This window comes from Chenopodium quinoa, unplaced genomic scaffold (assembly GCF_001683475.1).
Source record: "Chenopodium quinoa cultivar QQ74 unplaced genomic scaffold, ASM168347v1, whole genome shotgun sequence".
Classification (NCBI taxonomy): Eukaryota; Viridiplantae; Streptophyta; class Magnoliopsida; order Caryophyllales; family Amaranthaceae; genus Chenopodium; species Chenopodium quinoa.
This window is the reverse complement of record NW_018744593.1, coordinates 1066187-1091420: the sequence shown is the minus strand read 5'-3', so window position 1 is coordinate 1091420 and position 25234 is coordinate 1066187. Positions and strand designations below refer to the sequence as shown.

The 25234-nt window shown below is 32.9% G+C and overlaps 1 protein-coding gene and 1 long non-coding RNA gene across 5 annotated transcripts; one reads left to right on the top strand and one right to left on the bottom strand.

The window, feature by feature from the left end:
• LOC110699594 lies at positions 1 to 24945 on the bottom strand. 4 transcript variants are annotated; one of them, XR_002506943.1, is made up of 6 exons: positions 23894 to 24945; positions 22091 to 22197; positions 19525 to 19687; positions 3227 to 3365; positions 690 to 1696; positions 1 to 581 (listed from the first exon to the last, which is right to left on the bottom strand). It is a non-coding gene; the product is annotated as an uncharacterized LOC110699594 (long non-coding RNA). The 4 variants fall into 4 exon arrangements; XR_002506942.1 differs by having other exon boundaries at positions 1 to 1165; positions 1346 to 1696; XR_002506944.1 differs by having other exon boundaries at positions 1 to 828; positions 1346 to 1696.
• Positions 10929 to 14303, top strand: LOC110699593 (abscisic acid receptor PYL2-like). Its single transcript, XM_021877095.1, has one exon. The coding sequence runs from the start codon at positions 13515 to 13517 to the stop codon at positions 14067 to 14069; it is 555 nt and encodes a 184-aa protein (XP_021732787.1). The 5' UTR covers positions 10929 to 13514; the 3' UTR covers positions 14070 to 14303.
• Positions 24946 to 25234: the final 289 nt, after the last annotated feature.

Sequence of the window (25234 nt, the reverse complement as noted above, 5' to 3'; positions counted from 1 at the left end):
TTAAAGAAATCATTATCGCTTCGCCATACATCCACTGTGAATTTATGGTTCTCACAAAATAAAAACAAATTTCAATAACATGCTATTTTGCACTATTACTTCTTATAAAATGTTGTGGATCTAAAAATAACCCAACACCAAATTCCTTTGCACTATTCATGGTTTATTGCCTAGCAAGAATTTTAAAGAGGAATCGCACTGTGGTGCTATGGAGGGGGACACATGGTGCTAGCATCCGGCTGCACTGTTGGACGAGCGCATTGTACGCATATCACTTGGTTGTATGCTCAAGTGATGTGTCTTGCAATGGGACGAGGAAATAACCTTGGAGCGCCAATGAGAGCGTTTGTGGCTTAGGTGGGGAGTTTGTCATGTGTTGACAGATTCCCCGATGCCCGGACACAAGAAATCTCATGAGGCAACCTCCCTATACACGTGTGCTTATAATGATGTGTCTTGGTGCAAGTTAGTGTCATTGTGTGTTGTTTCCTCTATCATCGTTGTTTATAGTGCTGCTTGCTCATATGGGGAAGGCTAGCCTGAATCAATCCTTGGGAATTTAGTATGGGCAATTCGAGCTCCTCCCGTGACATTAAGCAATGATGTAATATTAGTAGGGGGTATGGCTGTGGTTAAGCTGCATGAGCCAATATTTCAAAGACTAATTTAACAGTAGAGCAGAAGCTTACCAGCCTTCAAAGGAGAAGGGATTCTTCTACAGTAGATGCAATGTGGTGGCTTCACTCTGGTTGGAGCTTCATTATCCAGCTCTTCATGTACGGAGTCCTCATGATTGTAGGGTCCAGGACTCTTCCGGGCATCAACCCTCTGGTGTTAAACAATATTGAAAATTATAAAGATACAACAATGAGAATACAAGTTTTAAAAGCTAATTGAATCACTGATATCACTCAAGCCGAGTTCCAGAGGTATAAAGAGTCTCAAAACCCTTGGATAATAATAGCGAGTATGGAACTAAATCATTAGACTACAAATACTGGATGTTGCCAACTATAGTTTCTGCAGTCAATTTTTCTTCAATGCATATTTTTGGAAAGCACCCCATTGACAGCTTCACAATCCTCGATACACTGAGAACCATGCCCTGTGAGAATGATCCCTGAGGCAATCTCTGCATTACGAGTTTCTCTTGAAAGGATCAACACTTTTGTCCACACAGATGATGACAGTAAGACAATTGCAAAATCGGAAATCAGAGATTCAGAAAATGTCACAATAACACCGGGAAATTTTTTTGACAATAATTTCTTTTTGTAGAAGCATTGACAATCAAAGAAACAACACTAGACAAAGATATTCATAGTTTTAGGCATGGTAATCTTACAGAAACTGCTGATGATCTTATCGGTGCAGTGGATGCGCATACAGCTGCAGGTTTATTCCATGTAAGACTTGACAAACAATAGATTTGAATATGACTAGATGAGCTTTTAATTCCTAGTATCCAGCACCAATCAACCCAGTATAATCTAAGTATGACTTCCACCTAACATCTCCAATTGTTTTCTTCTCTTCCTTTTTCAGTCAGCTGAACTGCTGGTAATAATTCTCTGTTGGAATTCCCATCGTTGAATTCTCCGACAATGAATATGATTATATGCGTCCAGTTCTCAAAGCTTGTCGGACTCTCCCTCTCTTTTGCCTTTGCACTTTCAAGCACCCATGTATTCACAACCTTCACGAGTAAATGAAACTGCAACTTAGAATACTATATTATGTCATATGAGATAATCAAACAATTTATGCACATAAAACCTGAACCAACATCTGTGAAAAAGAGAAACCCCCCCCCCCCAACAAAACCCAAAAAAAAAATCTTCATGGCCCTGCGATTGAAGAACAGAGTTCCATGATATAAAGGTATTTGAAATTTGTATCACAACATATGCAAAATCAAGCTTTGAACCTTTATATTGTTTATCCTTTCACTTGGCATTACTAAGGTAAGGTATCAATAGAATGCTCCATTACTTCTAAAGGGAATAGCTTGCACTTTCAAGGAAGGGACTAGAGTAGGGATTAATGGAAAATAAAAATTTTAAAAAGTGGCAGTAGAACAAAAGGAAGCAATTATTGACAAACTTCTTTTGGCATAAAAAATTAAGGGTTAAACTCAGCATCATCCCCCAAGAAAATACGTTCTTTCACACATCCCCAAGATCACCAAATTACCAATGTTTTCTGTCTCCAAGACCTTCAAAATATCCCTATGACATATAAGCTCAGAAAGACACATTTAGGGAGACGGAATAAAGTCTACACAGGAACACATGTGAACAAGGGGGAGAGAGTTTGAGCAACCTGTAACTATTAAGTGACCTTCCATCTCAAAGCTAATAAGTAATGTGAGGAACAACCTCCCCTAAATCATAAGGTGATTACTATCGCTTCTATCCTCAGTGTGGATATGGTTCCATGCCCACATGTCCAGTTGTCAAATAAGATGCTAAAAATGTACTAATCCATTTGTCAAATAATTATGGTGGCAATACAATCTTATTGGTGCAAAGGGAGAAAACAAAATCTGTCAAACTAAGGAAATTAACCTTGCTATTCTCAGAGAAATTTATTCAGAATAAACTTGGTTCCTCTTGATCTCCACTGCAACTGAGAGTTACTGAGGGGCAAAAACCTCTTTAATAAGTACAATCAACTGTATCTGAAATCTGTATCACTTTTCACAGCCATACTGATCTTTAGGTTGCCACTAAAGAGTGCCAATTGAAAGCAACAAATAGTGCTATAACTGAATTAGACTAAACATGACAGTTAGATTGATTAAAAGACCATTGATCTTTCCCTTCTCTCTTTTGAAACAGATACTATGACAAGTATTTATCATCTGATACAAAATGATTTCGACTAATTTCAACAACTAAAGTTCCAGACATATAGACTGAATCGATCAATATCATGGTACGAAAAATGTGAAATAAAATGGCCAGTTAAGTAAAGAGTTGTCCCAGGCCAGCCCACTGAACAGGACAAGGACCCAAGGAATTAATGTGCTCTGCATTGCCAGGTTGCTGCAGTTCTGTAAAATAGACTAGAGGATTGTGGACTTCCCCCCCCCCCCCCCCCCCACTATATTATTCTGAGAACCTCAAGCCCCAAGCACACTAGATTCAAGATAAGCAATACATATGGAGATCTTTTGGTTCCCTTGGTTAATCACGAAATATCACATTTTTCAGGATGAAATTACCGGTCATGGTTTGACTTTGACATGGCTCAATAGGATGTCTTTCTTTCCTTGCTATGCTAGTTCAATGAGCACTCCACACTTGATATTCAGCATGCCTTGCAAACACTTTTCTTATCAGCAATAAGCTGTTTGTGCAATCCTGGTTCAAAAACAGAACAGCACTTAGCCATTTTCAAAAACAAAAATCAACAAAGTGAACTGTGATATTACAGTGCCGAAAATAAAAATTTAACAGGCACTAGGCAGTAACATTGTTAATGTTCTATCTTAATTTTTATGCTGTCTCCTGTCTTCACTATTGCTGCATCAAACATTCTCTTATAATAATTAAAAGGAAATATACTTTTCAGTGGATTCCTTGTGGAAGCTATACAAAAATCAGAGTAATATGAAGCCACAGGTCAAACTTATTCTCGGTATATAATATCATCTGATATGGTTAAATTGGAGGATCCAATTCTCTTAGATAAGCCTACTAGCATATTGTACATGCTAATGCTATGGCTTTTTTTTTTTTTTTTTTTTTTTTTTACTTTTCTTCAGGTCCTTGAATTTAAACTAAAAGAAGAAGAAAAAAAAAAAAAAAAAAAAAAAAGGAGGATCGTGAAGGGATTAAGATTACAGCAATTATTATACCAGTCAAACCAGAAAGTGTAGAGTGCGCAAACCATAAACGAGCAAATTACACACATTCACTCATTGACCCAAGTAGTAAAGATATAGAGCCTGTTCAAGTCAGGTTCAATTTGGATTATATTGGTTCAGGTCATAGTCAGACGCTGGATCATGAATCATTCAACTTAGGCAAGGTCATATACTCATATTGGAGTCCAGTGCTAACACCAAAAAAAATAAATATTGGAGTCTAGTGCAGGCTAGCTTATTAAAAAGCAATCTATACAGTCAAAGTTGATCTTTGGATCAGGTAAGAGTTAAAAACACTTCAATTCATCTAAGTTTCACCCAACACCCTCAGATTAACAGAGTAACAGGCAATGATATTATATGGTCATCTTGGGAAATAAAAAGGGTAACACTATTGTTATCAACCAGAAACAATTAAATTGATGAAGAGACCTAATCCCAAACTTCCAGGACCAAACCCAACTTGACCTAGAATGACCAATTGCCAATATGACCCAAAAGTGAAACACTGGATTGGACAGATCTATCTTATTTATCGTCTTTCTTCATTTTATAAGGGTTGGGGTGTACAAACTACAAAATTTTAAAATACCATAGTTTATACACAATAATTTGCCAATTTAAACTGTCACACGCAGACCATAGATCAACATAGAAGATTGATGAAATTAAAGTGACTGACATACATGAATTAGTTGCAAATGTTTATAATTTAAACGAAAGAAGACAGGAGCAAAGTCGTTAATTTGATAAAGAAATGAATATAATAAGAAAATTTGTCAAAGCTTACACCGAGATTGTAAAACAATTACTAATTTGCAACAAGAATTTATCTAGAATGACACTTTTTGTAATATCGAGAAGTTTTACTATGCAAAGTAGTTGGAGTAACTAGTATGTACTTAAAATTAGCTACAGACAATGAAAGATGGACCATGGCTGGGTAGCACGATAAGGTAATTTAAGACAGCTAATATCTTGGAGAAGAAAGCATTTTCATTGGCTTTACAACTTTCAAAACCACAGATGGGTGGTAACCTGGTATTACAGATGTGGCGACGAATCATGCTGAACATCTATATTAGACCTAGTTTTAGGGGGTGATCACCAATTCCTATAACAACCTTATTCAACTTCCACCCTCTAATCTCTTAATTTTTTTTTACCTTCCCTCCTTGCTATTACTTAGGCCTGACATCCAACTAGAGACCCCCTGGAGGAACTTGCAACAGCAGCAGCCTTACCACCGAAAAAGTTTTCATATAATACACTACAATTTCTTAAGTACCTCTGCACCTACATTAAAGTTTCATTTGCTCAATGCAAACATATTTAGGAACGATGGATCAAAAAAAAGAAATATACAAAAGGTTTGGTTAGTTATAGGTGAATGAAAAAAGAAATAAGTAAGACTTGGTTGATAAAAGGTAGATAAAGAGGTTTTGAAAAAACAATAGAAGAAGAAGAAAATTGGATTTGTTTGAAGAAGAATACAAGAGGAAAATAATAGTGTTATATTGATTATATGTAAAAATAATTCTACCTCCGTTAAATGTTATGTGCAACTTTTGCCAAAACGGGATGATCAGGGTTATGTGCAACTCTCTGTTTTCTTTCTATTTTTAGTAAACAAAAACCCTGGAAATTACATATTTACCCTTACTTAAAAATTCTGATTTTCTTAATTTTGCCCTTAACTTAATTTAACCACATTAACCTAAAACTAATCAGATTTCCCTAATTTAATTAATCTCTCCATTTACTCCAAATCCCAACCACCAACAATTAATGGGTTTTGATTTTCTGAGTTTTGATTTCGTCTTCCTCTCTCCTCTTCGTCTATTTTCTGAGTTTTGATTTTCTGGATTTTGATTTCAATTTTCTGGGTTTTGATTTTCAAGGTTTTGATTTCGATTTTCTGGGTTTTGATTTCGATTTTTTGAGTTTTGATTTTTTGGGTTTTGATTTCGATGGAAGGTGATGATGATGGTTGGATTTCTGGGGTTAGGGTTTGAGGGCGTGGGTTTTGAGTTTTATTGAAGGTGATGATGGTGACGATTTCTGGGTTAGGGTCCTAGGGCGTGGGTTTTAGGTGATTTGGGTGACAATTTCTGGGTGTTGGGTGACAATTTCTGGGTAAGGTTTGGGATTCTGGGTTTGGTAGTGGTGGTGGTTTGTGGGGGTGGTGGTGGTGGTGGTTTCGTGGGGGTGGTTTCGTGGGGTGATACTGGTGGTGGTGAAGGCGGTGGTGGTGGTCGTGAAGGCGGTGTGAGTGGTGTTGACTGGTCTTGGTGGTGGCAGTAGGTGGTTGATTAATTATCCAAACATTCTCTCCCCACCTTAATTACATACCACAAGTTCTTTAAACTTTCTCTAATCTTGCCCCTTAACTTTTGCATTGGCAACCGCAAACTCCCATTTTGATGCACATAACATTTAACGAAGGTAGTAATAATAATATTTTTACTAATGCATTTGGAAAAAAACAAGATTTAGGGGTGTTATCTTAGTGGCTTTTTGATTGGCTTCCAGTTTTTTTTTTAGCCAACCAACCAAAAAAACTTATTTGGTGACTCTTTCAACCAAACTAAAAAGCCAACTTTTCAGCCATAATGAAAAAACTACTTGAATTAGCTCGTATTACGGCTTCTAGGCCAAACTGATTTAAAAGTGTTTCCTCAATTATTTTATTAATTGTACACTTTTTGTTTTTCACGTTTGTCAATGCGTTATTTCAACCACTAATATCTTAAATTATGCATTTGTAAAAAATAAAAAAATAAATTTTAATAAATTACACATTAAGATGAATCTAATAAAATCTTATAAACTTTTTGCTTTTCACGTTTGTCAATGTATTACTTCAATCAATAATATCTTTAAAGATGCATTTGTAAAAAAATAGAAGTAAAATTTTAATAAAGCACACATTGAGATGAATCTAAAAGATCTCATATAAGATATTTTTCCTTAAGTATAATCACAAAATGTAATCGATATAAAGTATATAAAGAGTGTACACCGTAAAAAAGTTGCAAGTAAAAATATATAAAATAAAGTATACATCCTCCATTTTTTTGAAGAGAAGTTATTGGGTGAGGCTTGACTCACCTATGGCTTCGTAAGATAAACCCAAAATAAATAAAATCTAACCTTTAAAAATGGTAAATAATCATATGACATATCATCCGGACAGTTAATAATATCATCTAGACAATTAGCAATATCATTCATCTAATTAATCATATCATCCATCCAATTAATCATATCATCCAAATAGTTACTGATAAGACAATTAACCATGTCATGCAGCCAATTATAATATCATCCATCCAGCCTAGACACTTAAGAATATCATCCTAATAGTTACTGATATCATCCAGACAATTAACCATATCATCCAACCAATTAATCATATCATCCGACTTAGACACTTAAAAATATCTTGAGAATTAATCATATCATCCAAAGAATTAATCATATCATCCAGCGTAAACACTTAAGGATATCATCTAGATAAGTAATCATATTATCCCGCCAATATCATCCCAACAATGAATGATATCATCCAGCCACGAATACTAATATTATCAGACAATTAATCGTATCATCCAAACAAATAATCATGTCATCAAATCAATTGATCATATCATCTAGCCAAAACACTCAAAAGATATTAATAAGAATTTCACTCCGCAAGTAGAGTCCAATGACAAGTGCATTATTGAGAATCAAGACCCTATCCACAAATGTTTTGAAATTTGAGGATATTTTAGTAACACGTAGTGTAAATTCAAGTATAGCGACTTTGGTCCAAATGTACATACTCAAAATGACAAGGGCCGCCATCGTACCACCACTCTTCAGCCACCACAACGACCTAGCTGCCACGGTACCACCACTAGCTCCCAGCAACCACCATCGCCTACTCAATCAAAACCACCCACACCTTTAACAATCCCCTTTGGCCCTCACCATACGGGGACTTATTTCCGTGAACATAGAGAATTAAAGAGGCAATAGTCTAAAAAATTTTGAGCTCTAAAAAATTTTGAGCTTGATCTTTTTCTCTCCTAAATTATCAGTGATTTGTGTGTTGGGTGGAGTGGATTGGAGATGGGGGATGCAGCAGGAGTGTATGGACTTTGGAGGAAAGAGATTATTTGGGTGAATATGTGAAGGGAAGGGCAGTCTCACCAATTGTAAGCCTCACCCAATAGTTTGTATTTTTTTAATTGCGGCATTTGGATTTTTACATTATTCACACAATAGTCTTTGACCATATTTTGTGATTTATCTGTGAGTAAAAAACATAATTATGTAGGATCTAGTTAGATTCGTCTCGATATCTACTTTTCAAATATCAACTTTTTAATAATTTTTAAGTATATAAAGATATTAATCGTCAAATTAATGCATTGGCAAGCATAAAATCACAAATGGTGGACCTATAAAAACCGAAGGAAGTATATAGCAATTTTTACTCATATTAATTGATTATAATATTTGTTTTTTGTTTTTTTGGGTATTGTTAAATGATATTAAGCATATTCACTATTAAATTGGCCAAATAGATAATCTAAAGGCCAATAAAAACAACCAGTCAAACTAGCCAAGTAAAATAGCCGGAACCAATTGTCAAACACCCCCTAGTAACAAAATGCCTTTTATTTGCACACAAAGGGAGTACTATAATATAGACAATGGTAAGTAAGCAACTAGTTTCCTTAATGCGGCAGGAATAGAGAGTGGGTCATTTACTTGGTAAGACATTAAATCGATAGGGGGAGGGAGTGAAGAAAAATCATATTAACAGTTAGGGTGTTTAGCTAAGGTGTTAAGTGGAGAGTAATGAGAGCAAAGGAGAGGAGGAAACCAAGTTTAAATCCAAGCACTATAAGTAAGATACACGATGCTGAATTGTTGACTTTAGTCACCAAATTCTGGCATAATGTAGGAAGTTAAATGGTAATTTCCACAAAAGAGTTTAAAAGATTATTTCTCAAAACATGGTCCTTTTATAAGATAATTTACGACCAACTTTCCTAATAATACAACTAAATTCATCTTAAGATATCTATATTATCATTAAAGAAATGTAGGATGAATGAAATACTTCCAAAACCCAAATCCCCACCTCATAACTAAACTACTTTTTAATGGCAATAATGATATTGTAAAAATGAAAACTTCAATAAAGAAGGAAGATTGAAATTTTCATATACTCAAATTGGAAAATGGGAAACCTCGTAATCCTTTAACCAAATTCAATTACTCTCCAAATAGGAAACCAAGAAATTGGATACAAGGAAACATCAATAAAGCATAATCAATATTCAATCAAGATAGTAAAATAATTGACATAAATTCTGACTCGGGAAAAGCAAAGATAGAAACTTCATAAACTTAAAATAGAAATTTAAAAACTTCAACAATTTTTGTATTTTTTTTTTTTTTTTTTTTTTGCCAATACAAACAACATTTTAGAGAAAGTAAAACCAAGATAATTTCAAAAATTGTATTCATACTCTCCAATATAAGGAAAAATAGAGACTAATATTAAAATTTAACAAAATACTTTAGAATACTAGTTCAATCATCAATATAATTATTTTAAGGCCATGTAATCTCTTTGTTCTATTAAAATCCTTCTCTAATGATTTAAATTCCCTTAACGCCATAAACAAAAAAGTTTTAATGGAAAGGAAAAGAAATACTTAATTTAATCTATCTCTAGTTTTTTTATTTTTATGAAAGATATATCACTAATTGTTTAATTAATAAAAACTTCCTCCGTTCTTTTATGTTCTACTCACTTACTAAAATACACAATTCATTGAAAAGGGTGATAGAGTGTAAGATAAAGTAAGAAAGAGAATGTAAAAAGCTAGATAGATGTAAGAAAAAGATAAATAAAGTAAGAGAGAGAATGTAAAAAAGATGAGGGTTGTAAGAAATAAGTGAACAAAGTAAAAGAGAGAGCCAAAAATAGAATAAAACAAAGGTAATAAAAAAAAGGGACTAAAATGAAAAGTGAGTAAAACAAAACGGAGGAAGTACAAGCTAGGATATTTTAAATATATAACATCAAATTTTGTTTAAGTTACTTATTAAATTAGGTAGTAAAGTGATTTATAATCATCTATTTTTCCTTCTTTTATAAGAAAATTGAATGCGTGGGGAATAACTAGTACTTACATATAACAATTACTCCATATATGTGATAAAATATTTACTGGAGTACTTTGTAGTTTGTGCACTAGCAGCCAAAGAGATAAAAATATGCTTTCCTATAAACTAAGTTGGATGCTACTACCACCAATATTATGTTTTCAGATCACAGAATGTCTACAAAATAATTGCTATGTGGTCCAAGAGAAAGTAATGTGCAAAAACATAGCACCAATAGTTGAATGAGAAAATGCTAGATTATTGAGACTCTCCATCATTAACTTTATAATACTATAATAAAGACTAAATCCTTACTTCCTTAGTACAGAGAAAAAATATAGTAGTAGAGACCAGTAGAAAGCATGAACAAATAGAAGAACGACAAGAACCACAAATACAAAGCGATACGTTACTTAAGTTTTGTTTGCTGCATCTGATTTCGTTCTAAATTATTTTATTTCATCTAAACTTATTATACTTTATTTGAACTTAGAGTGTGTTTAAAATTTTTTTATTTTATTTTACTTGAACTTATCTGAGCTTTTTATTTAGTCAAACTTATTTTGTTAAAACTTATTTCATTTGAATTTTGATATTATTTTGTCAGAACTTATATAACTAAGATAAACTAAGTTAAAATAAGATGAAACAAGCAAACAAACACTTAATTACATCTATCAGTTTGAAAAACACGAACAACAAATTTGAAAAATTAGGCAAGTGGTTAAGGTTCTCTACTCATATACCTAATGTAGAGTCTTTTTAAACTTAAAATAAATACCTAATGTACTAAGAATAAAGCAATTGAAGAGAAGATCTTATATTAGATTCTAATTTTGATGATCAAAACCAAATGTAAAGACCTTTTTCAATAAAAGGACCCGCTTTCAATATTTCTGGAAATATTATTTGGTTGTATAGTATAAAGGAATATAACTGGAACCTTTTTATAAGATCTAAGAGACAGAGATAGTCAACCTGTTTCAAAGCACCTAGCTTTCTTGATTTAGTAAACTTTGACACTTTTAATACCAAAATGCATGACAGTGAAGCTATCTCATTACTATATATGACAAGGAATCAAGTGGGGTTATGGTATGCACATTATTGCGGCTCCTAATGTTCAAAAAATATATATAAATCATTTTAAGCAGTGAACATGATTTCAAAGACTCTTTGAGCAACGCAAGAGCTGCTTAATTTATGAAAGTGTCTTTATCACACGTAGTCTTGACAGTAAAGTGTACACTCCTGAGACAAGGACATACAAGAAATGCTAATACCTTTGATTTTTCCAGATCTCGACAACATGTGAACACAGAAAATCCCATGATAATTTTAGACAGAACTAACCATTTAGCTTCCGCGATTAGATGTAAAGATTCCCCCTATGTATGGAATCAGTTGAACCCATTACGAGTCTTACAACCTCTTATTGTCACAAGAAAGACCATAAACACTATACTGCATGGTTACCTCTCAAAAGATCAATCTCTTTACATGTTAACTACACTAATTTTAATTAAGGCCTCACACGGCACAGTGCTAATGCAACTGATTAACCAGTGCATACAAAAACAGCTTATAGAACTATAATCATAGTACAATTATGAAGGATGGAGTAACAAACCATTCCAATCACTAAATGAAGAAGATATGACTAGCCAGATAATTTTAACGAATATACTACTCGGAGAAGCCCAAAAAGGGTCAGAATAGCTCCTATGTTTCATTGCTGCAGGTTGTGCATGACACTCTATTATGCTGAAGTGAGATAAAAGAGAGGCATTTAACAAACAGTTCTTAACACTTTGCCAGGCGTTATTTGTACCTAAACCCCTCGAAATTGAAGCCTCTAATATTTTAATATGACCATAACACTAACGCAAAGCTCAAACAGATTATTTCATCTAACCCATTGTCTCTGCATAAAAATCATTTCTACCAACTTGTGAAAATCTACATAAAATCCTTCAGCTAATACTAAAACATATACAAAGTATTGTTTCTAAATCATAATCCAAGCACATTATCCCACATATTGTCACTTTTTTTTCCTTTTTATCTGATAATTAGCAAAACCGATACTCTTTTTAGTGAAGTTTAAGATTGGACAGCAAGAATCCAACCCCATGGAAGCCATCAATATGGAAAGAAAGTAGGCAGAAAATCTCAAAAAACATCAAAACAATACCTCAAACCATTAGTTTGGGGTTGATAAAAATTGAACTATCAATTTCATGGCTAAATGACAAAGACGTATAGGAACATTACATATCAGCAAATACAACTGAAACAAAGTCTATAGAAAAAAACACTGGTAGATTCACCACTAATCAGACTAAAATGATGACCAGGCCATGTCAACGTTAACTCTTGCAATACTGAAATAATGTAACAATCACCAATGAGCAACAAATCTCTTGCAAGCACATTATTTACACCCCAAACATTAGCTTATCCCAACAATGGCCAGATAACAAAGTGTATTGCATCCACAATAAATAAACAAATAATATATCAGCTAAGATTATACCAACAGTATCTCCACTACATGATTCGAGAAATGGCGATTAATGAAACAATAGTTAAAAAAAATAAAAAATAAAAAGTTCCAAAAAAATTATAAAAGTAAGGTGACCCTCTTTTTTGCACAAGCCCAACCAAACATATAGAATCTGAAAGTTCAAAGGTATCATATTAATGCCTAATGCTATTGAAGTTTTTTGTTACATTGAAAGTAGACCAAAAAGGATTACACATAACCAAAGTTTTAAGATTGTATATTTTATCTTATTATTTACTTTTATTATTTTTACTCAATTCGTGTTTTAACATTGAATTTTAATCTTGGTTCTCTTTTAAAACTCTCTTAAAATTTACTTGGATGCTCTTTCTTTTTCTCACTTTATTACACACCTTTTTTACAAACTTTTTCAACTAATTTTCTTGTTATGTCCTTTTTTCAATATCGGACGGTTCCTTATGACGGTTCATATTAGCCAACCCCAAATCATTTTGGGACTAAGGCTTTGTTTGTTTTTGTTGTTTTTATAAATATATACATCCGCATGGTAATACCCGCGGTTTACTGCACATTCAAAGACTGTAAACCCTCAAGTAGCTAAGAGCATTACCTGTGTACCAGACTACCAGCTACTAACTACAACTTAGTAATTTCCCTGAGAGCATTGAGCTGTCCAATAACACCAAAATAGAATCTCTTACTCCAAATAAACAAATCATATACACATACAGAACAGTCAAACAACCATTCCCCCAAGCACTCCCGGAGAAAAGCCAATAAATATGCCCTTTTGTCACATGAAAGGTGCTAAATTCTCTTTCCAAATTTCTCCCTACACCACTTTCAATATTTTACCTCACTCCCTCTTACTACTTCAACCAAGATCTTCTGCCACACTAATTCTGGTTCATCTCAACTATTAGCTAAAAATCAACAGACACATAAATGGATCGGAATCGATTAACTTCCCAAAGTCTTACAGCAGAAGAGTACACTAAACTGGAAGATGTCATAAGCACATGCCACAGTGCTAATTTGCCTCCAAACAAATGCACATCTTTAATAATCCAGCGCATAAACGCACCGGCAAACGTTGTTTGGCGGTATGTCCGAGCCTTTGATAACCCTCAGGCTTACAAGTATTTGATCAAGAGTTGCACAATGAGGGGTGATGGAGGGGTAGGTAGTGTGAGGGATATAACAGTAATCTCAGGACTTCCTGCAGAGAGGAGCACTGAGAGATTAGAGATGCTTAATGATCAGAGACGTATATTAAGCTTCAAGGTCCTAGGGGGTGAACACAGACTTATGAATTACTGCTCTGTCACATCAATAAATGAAATAAACCACACAGGGAGGGTTTACACCATTGTCTTGGAATCCTACACTGTAGATATACCAGAGGGGAACACAGCAGAGGACACAAAGATGTTTGCTGATACTGTAGTAAAACTAAATCTTCAAAAATTAGCCGAGGTATCAGAGATGACAGCATCTTGAATGCCGAAGATCAATGGGTGTTGAGTGCAAAATTGTTGAATGGCTAGGTCTAAAGCTGGATTTTGACTCTGTCAGAGATTTTTCTCTTGTTAGTGGGAATGCTGTTACATCTTGTAAGTTGAATTTTTCCGCACTGTATTAGATAGTTGTTTTAAGCATGCTGATTGGTTGAAAAGTAATATCTCTGATGATCCAGAATACTCTATTTTTATAGACATAACCAATTTGAATTAAGATGGTTCTCTAAAAAAACAAGTCAAAGAGTCTAGGCTGGATGTCTTAGTGGTCTCGAAACCCTTAAATTACTCAGCTAGCAGACATAAAACTAGATTGAGATATGCTTGCACCTCATACATAATTAACCTTCGCACTAGAAAAAGGTTCCTCATAACTAGCAGCATTAGGTCAGTTGACTGCTTCTAGGAAGGTTTTTCAGCAAAATAGGATAACATTATATATACATATACCTCAACTATCTACCATATAATACTATTTCCTTTTAGAGTTATAATATGATTAACCCTTGGCAAAAGATTCAAGGAAAACATGATCAATAATCTAACCCAACTTGGATGATCAAGGGCTTTCATTACTGAACACATGATTGCATATTAAAATTCAAGTTTATTTGATTCAAATTGACAATAATTTGTTAGTGGAATTTTCTTACAATAATAATAAATAAATTTATTTGAATTATGTGTTGCGCGGGTCCTAAAATAGTAAGCTCTATTTTTTGCACCTTAAGAGAATTAATTTCAAGAGAAATATGTTATAATCCTCATCCAATTATACAAAAGCTTTCCACTGGCTACTATGTCAATACAAAAGATCTTAAACTTAAAAAGCATTATGAAATTCATGTAAAAAGAAAATAAACATTCCTTGTCTAAAACGCATAAAGAAGAAACAACTTTTAGAGTTTTCAACATAAAGACTTTTGAAAGAGATATATAACTACAAAGAAGATTGAAAGTATAAGTCATGGAATATTTGTTCACATTAAGTTTACTAGGCACAAGATAGTGAGAACATGCAACTATTAGAAATGAACATATGGTTGATAGGTTCTAATAAGTTCTAATTGAATAAAGGTTATAAAACAAGTTCTAAAAAGTTTTAATAAGTTTGATCCAAAATGAAAAGCACACGCTAAGTGTCAATGATTTAGGCCGTATTCTGTTCACCTTATTTTCGTTTATTTCAAGTTTAATAAGCTCATATAAGTTCAATTAGTTAAGATAAGTTGAGATTAGTTCATTTAAGGAAAAATAAGTTTTGATAAGGATTACCCAAGTTCAAATTACAACTAAAATAAGTTTCAATAAGTTCAGATAAGTTCAGTCTAGTTCAGTTAAGTTCAGTCTAGTTCAGTTAAGTTCAAATAAGTGAAAATCAGGTGAATAGAACACACCCTTACACACATACACTACTATTTATCACATCCTTATTTGATTTTGTTTATGGTAGATATAAAGCACATTCATCAAAGAGATTGTTACCCTTTAACAAAAGTTATTAAGAGCTTGGATTAACTTCTCATTGTCACAAAAAAAAAAAAAAAAAGGTATACACCCACTAAATACAACTTGCTCCACAAAATTGGCGAGGTCAAATGTAATTCAATTTCCGTTCCCTACTTCATCCACCACGCATTAAATTAAAAGGACCATACCTTCCATTTTCTCTCCATCTCCATTAGCGAGGTCAAATGTAACTCCATTCCCATAGCTTTTTCAATACATGTGGAAGAAAATGTTTTGGCAACAAGGGTATATGGAAGGACATGAAGTTTTATACAAATATGTCTATTGGAAAATTTGCATTATCTTGTAGTTGTCCATTATACTTATATAGCTCCTAATCTCCTATTGACTTGGAAAGAAAGAAATTTACTAGAATTACCGACAAGGAGATCAAAGGTATTTCCAGATTTTGAAAAACAATAGTCTCATTTAGCCCTCTGAAAGACAGAAACAACTCAACCAATATATAATTGTTTAGAAGACCCTAATTAAGGAGAGTGCCAAGTGATTGCCCTTTATCCTATATAAGATCAAGGCAAACTAAATCAAACTTCTCTTACCCTTCCTATATGATTCATCATCCATGCTTTAAGGTAAGTGCAAACATTCAAAAAAAAAAAATAAATAAATAAATAGATATTTTGAACAGAAACATAGAAGTTGCATAGCACAAAACTTTTGAACTTCTTCAAACTTCCAACTTCCTTTTGAATACCTTCATTCCTAATTCACATCCACTTTAACATTAAAATATCTACAACTCAACATGATCCATCTTAAATGTCCAACATTTCGACTCATAATGTGCTTAAGAGTTTACCCTTCAACTATGAAGGTTTGCCACAATCACACACCTCTCCAATTATTGTTGATATCCTCTCTATTTGACCCACTTGAACTCAATCTTGTGAGTCACACCTTCGTCAATATTTTGCTTGTAGGACTGACACAATGTACTTAAATTACTCACTCTCTAGCAACTCCTTTCCATCTAATATTACAATTTCTTTGTTTGACTCCCTTCTAATACTACTATCTTGACACTCTATGTACTTCATTTTCCTCATACTTGGTGTAAATACCTCCAAATTACAACTTTTGCCTCCAATGCTCTAATTTAGCATAAAATATCGTCTAACAATACAATACCATCTACAAACAACATGCACCATGGTGTCTCATCATGAGTAGACCTTGTTAATTGAATATCACTAATACTGCCTCTGAATTTGAATGTTTCTTACATTTACTACTTGCACACAAATTAAGGAAATTAGAGAAAGTGAGTGTTAATGAAGTGAGTGGATATAAGATAAATTTGGATAAAAAAGAGAGATTGTGTAAATAGGTGGGTGATTGCAAGAAAAAAGGTGGATAAAGAGAGATTGTGTAAAGGAGTTGGTGTACGCATGAAATAAAGGTGGATGACGTAAGAGAGTGAGTGGAATGGTATATATATTGTGGACTACGCAGGGTAAGGTAGTAAAAAGGATTTGCCAAAATGCAACTTTCAAAAACAAACAAATTCGCGAAATGTTAAAAACATCAAAAACAGGGTAGTATATACATTTAATTCATTATTCGGTATCGGCAATAATATAGGATACTATCTCAATTTCAAAATAAGCGCATTAATTGACTTATTGCACTATTTAGTCTTGCTTTGACCATAGCTTTTTTACTAATATATTAAACAAAAATTAGTAAGATGTTTTTTAGATTCATCTTAATGTAATAGTTTCAATAATTAGCTATTCATAATTTTATAATAGAGAATGAGAGATATCAATGGCCAAACTAATACATTAGCAAGTGTGTTAGTCAAACTAATGTATAGGGAGTAGCATTTTGGGACATCCTATAAAGGAATTGTAGGATAATATATTGGTCATATGGGATAGAGCCATACAAGAATTATAATTGAGATGAAAGGTCACTTTAGTCATTCCCCTTGGAACAACTTTAGTTAATGGTAGATTGCAAAAGTCAAGGTATGTCATAAATGATCACTAGGAGTCTGGGAGCTATTTAGGCACAAGCAAGACTAAGATTGTTATCCATGCAGGTGGATTGTTGAGTTGTTGATTGAAGAATATCGTTGAGTTCAATTCTAAATATACTCCATCAACATAGTATGTTATACAAAAAAGCTAGTTATAATGCTAGTCATGGTGTAAAAACAAGGCCAAGGATTTTAAATTGCCTGGACTTAAATCGTCCATATCAACAAGCGCTCTTTCAAACACCCACGATCACATCTATCAAATGTTCCAACCCCAAATCACCAAACATTGAACGTTACATCAATCACTTAAAATTTACTTCGTGTTAAGAGATATAGTGAAAGATTCCCCATGTCTTCCCACTAATGGCTCTAGTCATATATTATACTACTCTAATTATTCTAATACCATCTAACTACTATAATATCCTAATGAGACTTTGAAATTAAAATCGTGACACGGCCTGCAATCAACACATCATATCCATTCTCTAACACCACGATTGCTCCTGCGATCACAACCAAAATTGCATTTTCTAACCATGATGGAATCCCGAGAAAGTAACACATGTATTGGATTTAGGTGCAATTTAGAGATATTCTATAAAGGTTTGCATTAGATCAAATTTTGAGCCTTTTGGCCGTAGCATCAAATACATAGGCAACTTGTTATAGCTAATGACTTGGTACTTTTAACCAAAATCCCATATTATTATAGAACACTATGGAAGCTTAAGTAGATTTTGTTTCTTTTTAATTTTTAACCCCCTCTTACCTTAACCATAAATTACATTGTTGATAATATTATCAGCACAAAATAGAATCATGCCTCATCTCAACCAACTTGGAGAACTCATATTTGGGTATCACATAATTTGAATGTTACGATTGATGTGTATGAACATCGCAAAGAATATAATTAATAATGAAATTATTTGAAAGAATGTTGGTTTGCAGATATTAAGGATGATATAGGAAAGATACAATTACGTTGGTATGGGCTTGTGAGGTGGCCAAACTTGTAACTTGTAAGGAAAATGGAGAGTTATGACCATGGGATTTATAGAAGAAACCAAGGAGGCCAAAGTTACTCAGATGAAGGGAAATTAGGATGATATAAATAAATTGGGTTCATAAGAACATATGGTACTTAATTTTTGTTATAAAAAAAAAAAGGGAATATAGGGAAAGAATCTTTGTCAATAAACACAGGAGATGAAATCAATTTAGTTTACGCAACCAAGGCCAAATGCCTTCTCCACCTCACCATTGAATTATTTCTTTGGTCAAATAAGTAAACATTCAATTTGAAATTCCTTGTAAACAAAGGACAAATGAAATATTTTATGCTTAAAACTAAGGATCAAAGAGTTTCAAATACTCCATCCGCCCCCTTAAATAATCGCCCATGTTTTCATTTTAGATTGTCGCAAGTTAATTGCCCTTTTTCATTTTCAGGGAAGGTCCTCTAGTTAAAAAAAATAAAAATTGGTATTTTATTCCACAAAGGCCAACCACAAGAATTTCCCTTAATCTATGTGCTCAAAAAAAGTCGGTTATCTGTTAGGGGCAAAGAGAGTAAAATAGGACAAACAAAAAAGAAGATGCTAGTTAGAAGGAAGATACAACTTATTAGCCAATTTACATATTTTCTTAGTTCAGAAAAGCTTCTTGACTTCATCAATTTCCAACATTTTAAGACATATTTGACATAAACATATTAAAGATCATTAAAAACAATGAATAAGCCACTTCTTTAATATATTGGGCGGCAGCACATCTCCCTTGCTCTCAAACTAAAAAGGTGTACTTATACACATTATTAGCATCACGTGATCAAAAATATGTGCATGCGCACACACAGAATGATTCATTGGCAAACATAATAAGAAAACATGGCTATATAGCTACTTCTACACAAACATACCTCCAAGTTATCCATCAAGAAAGGGCATGTGCTCTTATGTGGCGTCTACATCAGGAAATCTCATCTGAGTAATATAGGCATTTAATAATCGCCGATTGATTCAATCCAATGTCATGATGCCAAACCCCAAATGGCAAAAAGCAATTGACGTGGTCTTAAAAACCTACATAAGCAAGAGCCGAAATGATCCCAGTACAAAATTAATTGAGTTAATAGAGAAACTCATATGCAAGTAATTGTAAAGTGCTTAAAATTTGTGGTACTACCTTAGCAGAATGTACAATAAGTCTTGCAAGAAAATCATAGCAACTTCAGACCGAAAAAAAAAAAAAAATGTAATCCAATCTAGTAGCTAAAGGTTAAAACCAAATCAAGCAGGCTATGATAGAATAGTATATTTGAATGCTGCCCATGAGCACAATGACACACAAAGATAATTTATCTGCAAAGATCATAACATGCAACTGGAAATATTAAATACACAAAAATGTTGCAAAAGTAATCATTCATTGTATCATTAGATCATCTCTGCCTTTTACGGTATGTAAACCCAAACTCGACTCTTATCAAGAATAGCTGAATTAAAATTCCTTTTGACCATATAGCATATGCATTTGATCATCCCAAGTCCATATGTGACAGATTCAAAGGATATATAGCTAAACGTGGAAAACAAGTCACTCAATCAGATTCAGTTCAAACCATATTTGAGAGATGAGTCATTTGATATGGTTTCAACAAGGCCTGGTAATCAGGCAAATCGAGTCAAGATCGGTGTCGGTCAATAGCTAGGCGGGTCATAAGAGGCTCGGCCAAAGCCGATTATGCATATTAATGATGGGAAGGTCATTAAATGAGCATGGAAAAATGAAAAGCACTAATGAATACAAACCCTACATGTAATTTTTTTTTTTAAATCATAACTATTTTCATATAAAAAATTATTGGGCAATTATATTGACCTAGTCCATTAAAATCCTATCCAATAAGATTCCTTTTAAATTGACCCTAAACCTATACCATTGAATCACCTTCTCCAATAACCAATACAAGTTTTGGGTCATATTTGATTGAATTGTCATCTATCACGTCATCAACAATCATTCAATATAAGCTACATTAAATTTAAGGTATATTTCATTTTTGTATCCAAATTCTGGCCAATTATGAAAACCATATGCTTAGTGCAGAAATTAGTAATTTAAACCAACTTGCTAGCTAATTTTTATGAGAATAAGGTTGTTCCCCATCATATCCAGCCCATTTCCATTCCCATTCCCTATATTGACCCATTCCTGTGACTCAACATCTCCTTTTGATGATTTTGTCAGCACTATTTTTAAAGCTGCCTTCTTTTGAAATCAAAATTCTCTTCAGCTTATTTTTCAATGGAAAAAAAAAAAAGGAATTTGCAATGACTTCCCCACTAGAAATTCATTTCTCACTGTAAGCATTGGTAGATAGAAGTGTAGGACAAAACGGATCTTGCTGTCAAATATGATAAAAATGGTATGACAAATTAAATGAGGTGGCCAAATATCCCATGATGAATGAGAAGCACACAAAATGGAAATCGTTTACATGAATACACAGGAAATCAAATCTACAGATTATAGCATCCAATGAAGAACATATTATGTCATACCGTCCTTGAGACATTCAATTGAAACACTTATCAAACAATCACTTTTCTGCCACCTAACTCCACATAATAAGAGTTCATCATGTTTGTCACGTTTCTTTTTAGTTGGCACGTTTCATTAGTCATGTTTGTCAATGAATAACTTCGACCATTAATATATTTAATTAACAATAAGCAAAAAAAAGTTGATATTTTGAAATTATATATCGAGATGATCTATCAAGATCCCACAGGTCACATGACTATGTTTTATTATCACATATGAACGACACAAGTTTAATGGCTCTTTTTATTTCTAATGATATAGATTGACAAAAAAAAATAAGACAAAGATTAAGTTTTAAACTGCCGCTTCAACTTAATGATCCATAGGCACTTTTTGCCCAATTGATCATCTTTCTTCAATTTTTTTTGCTAGATAATTAAAACGTCTTGGCTTACTATGAATTTATACTTGCTTATCACAAAGTCTGCCCAGATAATTTTTTCAAGAGAAATAACAAATATTAACGTACACTAGCAAAAAATTCATCAAATAGTCAAGCACCAAATTTTATTTTTTTAAATTAAAGAGCAAATGTAATGCACTTGGGGAATTGTCCAAAAAATAAAGTAGTATGCTGGAAAAGAATGAAAAAGCATCATGAATACACAAACATTCTGGAAGAAGCTTGGTTATCTTTCTAAACCTTGTATTCAAAAATTAAAGTATTCGGTAAAATCCTTTAGCAAGCGCAAGCCGCATGATATACATCCTATCATTGGCACTGACCAGATAAATGGAAAATAATAGAACAGACTAATGCCGTTAAGCTTTGTTATTTGCAACCTAGAATTTATTGTACGCCATAGGAAAGTTGCAAATATAGTAGACCATGTAATTCCCAATGATAGCTACATAAAACAACAGTAGTGAGGAATTACCACATTACAAAAGAGTGAAGTCTGCTCCAATTTTCATTTCTTGGTGCAGTACTGGCCTGATCACCATCTCTGACAAGATATACAGGAATGTAAGTAAGATACTTGTCCTGCAAAAGAATGTCCAAAACAAAAAGGAGAATTGAGATAAGATTATATAAAAACAAGATATATGAGGCAGTAAATCACAAAAGATGGAGACTGTAAAATAAAGGATAAAAAAAACCATGCACACAAACAGATACAAATCGCAGAGCATAAAACAAAAGGCAAAATAAAAATTGGTTTCTACATGGACATTTTAGGCTTACTCGTCATACCACATCAGCAAGAAATATAACCAATAAAGGTTTTAAGGCAACTTTAAGAATATCGAATGTATTAGTGTAAATTATATCCACAAGAAAAAAGACAATGTAAGGACGGTAAGGTGCACACTTCATAGTCGTCATGAATTAACCCATAAAAATGATACAGATATTCTACAACAAATGAACCCAGGTACTGGCACAACAAAGTGACAAAACTGTCCAGGAAAGCAACAGCTGAAGAAGAAAATTAATAATCTTACTTAAATGTTCAAAATCAAGTTCACTCATGTTGCCAGCCATGAATCATGGATTTTCAGTTAAATGCACTATATATATCTAAAAAATTTAGCTAACCAGTTTTCCTTTTTTGCATGGGCTACTGGCTAGTCTGCTCACATTTTACCCTTCTTAGGTTTACAAAAACTCTAGTAAAAAAAGGAAAAAAAAAAATTTAAAAAAATAAAATAAAACACACACACACACATTTACAGCATTGTCTAGATTAGAAGACACCACAATATTGAGACTTTACCCAAGATCATATATAGGCGCAGAAAACCGAGTAAAGTTGATCCAACCCAAAACCAAGACCAAACCCACAACAATATTGAAATTGAGGGTCTTGAACACAATGTTTTAACCCAAAACTTGAAGACCCACCATACATAATAGATTTAACTGATACCAATACAACTAAACCCAAAATTACCAGACCTTACAGAGTTACTCACTCGTATCTGACATGCCCATCAGAGCATAACAATGAATATTTAACTAAATTACATAGACATGTGTATATGTATATCAAATACAATACCTTGCATGCTTCTTTACATTATGTTTACAAAGCGATGTGATACAAAATAAGCAGACAGCTATGAAAATATTGAAATGTGCAATTGAATTTAGTTACATGTATTGAATGAAAGTAACTATGTCACAAGAATTATATACATTCTCAAAAACTAAAATAAAATTAAAAATAATAGATTTGTATATGATAAAATAACCCCAAATCCCAACATCCTCAAAACTATTAAAAATTCATGTGTTGGCAAACAAAGGCACACTTTAGATCAAAGTTTACTACCCACTTGATTAAATTAAATCAATAAAAAATTATCATTTTTTTTTTTGGAATTCTGATCATAAATCAACACAAATCAACTGTTTCTAGAGACCACCCAGAAATTAATTGTTACCCATTCCAAAAAATCTACACTTTACACAACCTAAGATTGAAAACTACAGTAGTACTAATGTTGGAAAATGGGTTAAATTTGTTGTTTTGTTTTTACGGAGTACTAATTACAAGGCAACTTTTAGGATGAAACTCAATAGAATTTGAACAACATGAATTAAAAAAAACAGCTCAATTCAAATAAAATAATATCATCCAATTAAATAAAACATATAATAGGACGATGTTAGATTACATTAATCCTAGATTAACCCTAATCAGAAAACATTAGAAAAATAAAAAATTAGAAGGTACCTGAGGAAGATGTCGGCAAGACGAGCGTAACCCATGTGGCATCTGCCAAATAACATAGTATTTAAAAAAAGTAGGAATGGTTAAAGCCTGGGATTTTGAGCTCGCCGACCTCCTCTGTTCGCTTGCTTTCGGTGGGGATGATCTGCATTTCTGCAGCTGATTTTCACTGGGCTGGTTTTTCTCACTCCAATTTTTTTTTATTTTTTTTTTTAATAACTCTCGTACTCCCTCCGTCTCATATTATAATTCCAGTTTTTCTATTTTAAAGATTTAAAATGTTGTTTTTGTTTCTATTTTTGGATAGTATGTATTACCCTTAAATTATCCACTTGTCTCGTACTTTTTTTTCACTTTCTCTCACTAACTTTTGTCTATAATTGTACCTTTATTTTTTTTCCCTTAAATTATCCATTTACCTTGTACTTTTGTCAAAATTTTATCTAGCTTTTTCACTTTTAATGTACTTCAGCTACTTTCTCCTCACATTTCTTAAATACCGTGAAAAGACACAAACAGGAACTATATATACAAACAGGAACTATATATTGGGACGGAGGGAGTATAAAATGGGTTTACGTTAATTTTAGTGTAAGAAGATCAATTTTAGGGTAACTTTTTTTTTTTGTATAAGTTTGATTGTATTTATATGACTAATCTAATACATTATAAATATTTTATAAGGGTAAAATTTTTGTTATAAAAATGGTAACTTTTGTAGTATAAAAGGGTAACTTTAAATGTTTTTATGGTAATTTTAACCCGTTTTACAATAACTTAATGAAAGTTCGCCTTAATTAAGAATTTGTGAGAAATGTAGACGGAATTTGATCTGGTGCCAAACTGCCAGTTTGCCAATAGTCAGGCTAGGCCTGTAGAGGATCCAAATTTAAATGCAACACAATTAAAAAAAAAATGCTATAACATAACCCTTAGAGTTACATGCTTACACATAAGGAACTAAAATTCTCGTCCAAAAAAAAAAATGAAAATATAACATTAATTACACTGATTTGTGTGTGATTTTATCATTCACTAAATTAGGTATCGTACCATGCACGATAATTTCACTAAATATAATCAATAAAAAAAATTGTATTAAAATAACATAGATAAAATACAACTATATTTATTATCTTCTACTTTTGCGTACATAATGAAATGAAATATGAAATATAACGAAAGAGTCGATTAGACAAATTAGTATATTAAAACTACATGTTAGACCATATGAATGTTTTAAAAATAATGATTCTTTTTTCATTAACCAAATAAGTATTTAAAATTATGTATTACACCTAATGGGCTGGAATAATAATCCCGACTTGATATTTAGTCAATTTT

Coding starts and splice junctions, on each gene's coding strand:
- LOC110699593 (XM_021877095.1), top strand. CDS start 13,515: ATGGATCGGAATCGATTAACTTCCCAAAGTCTTACAGCAGAAGAGTAC.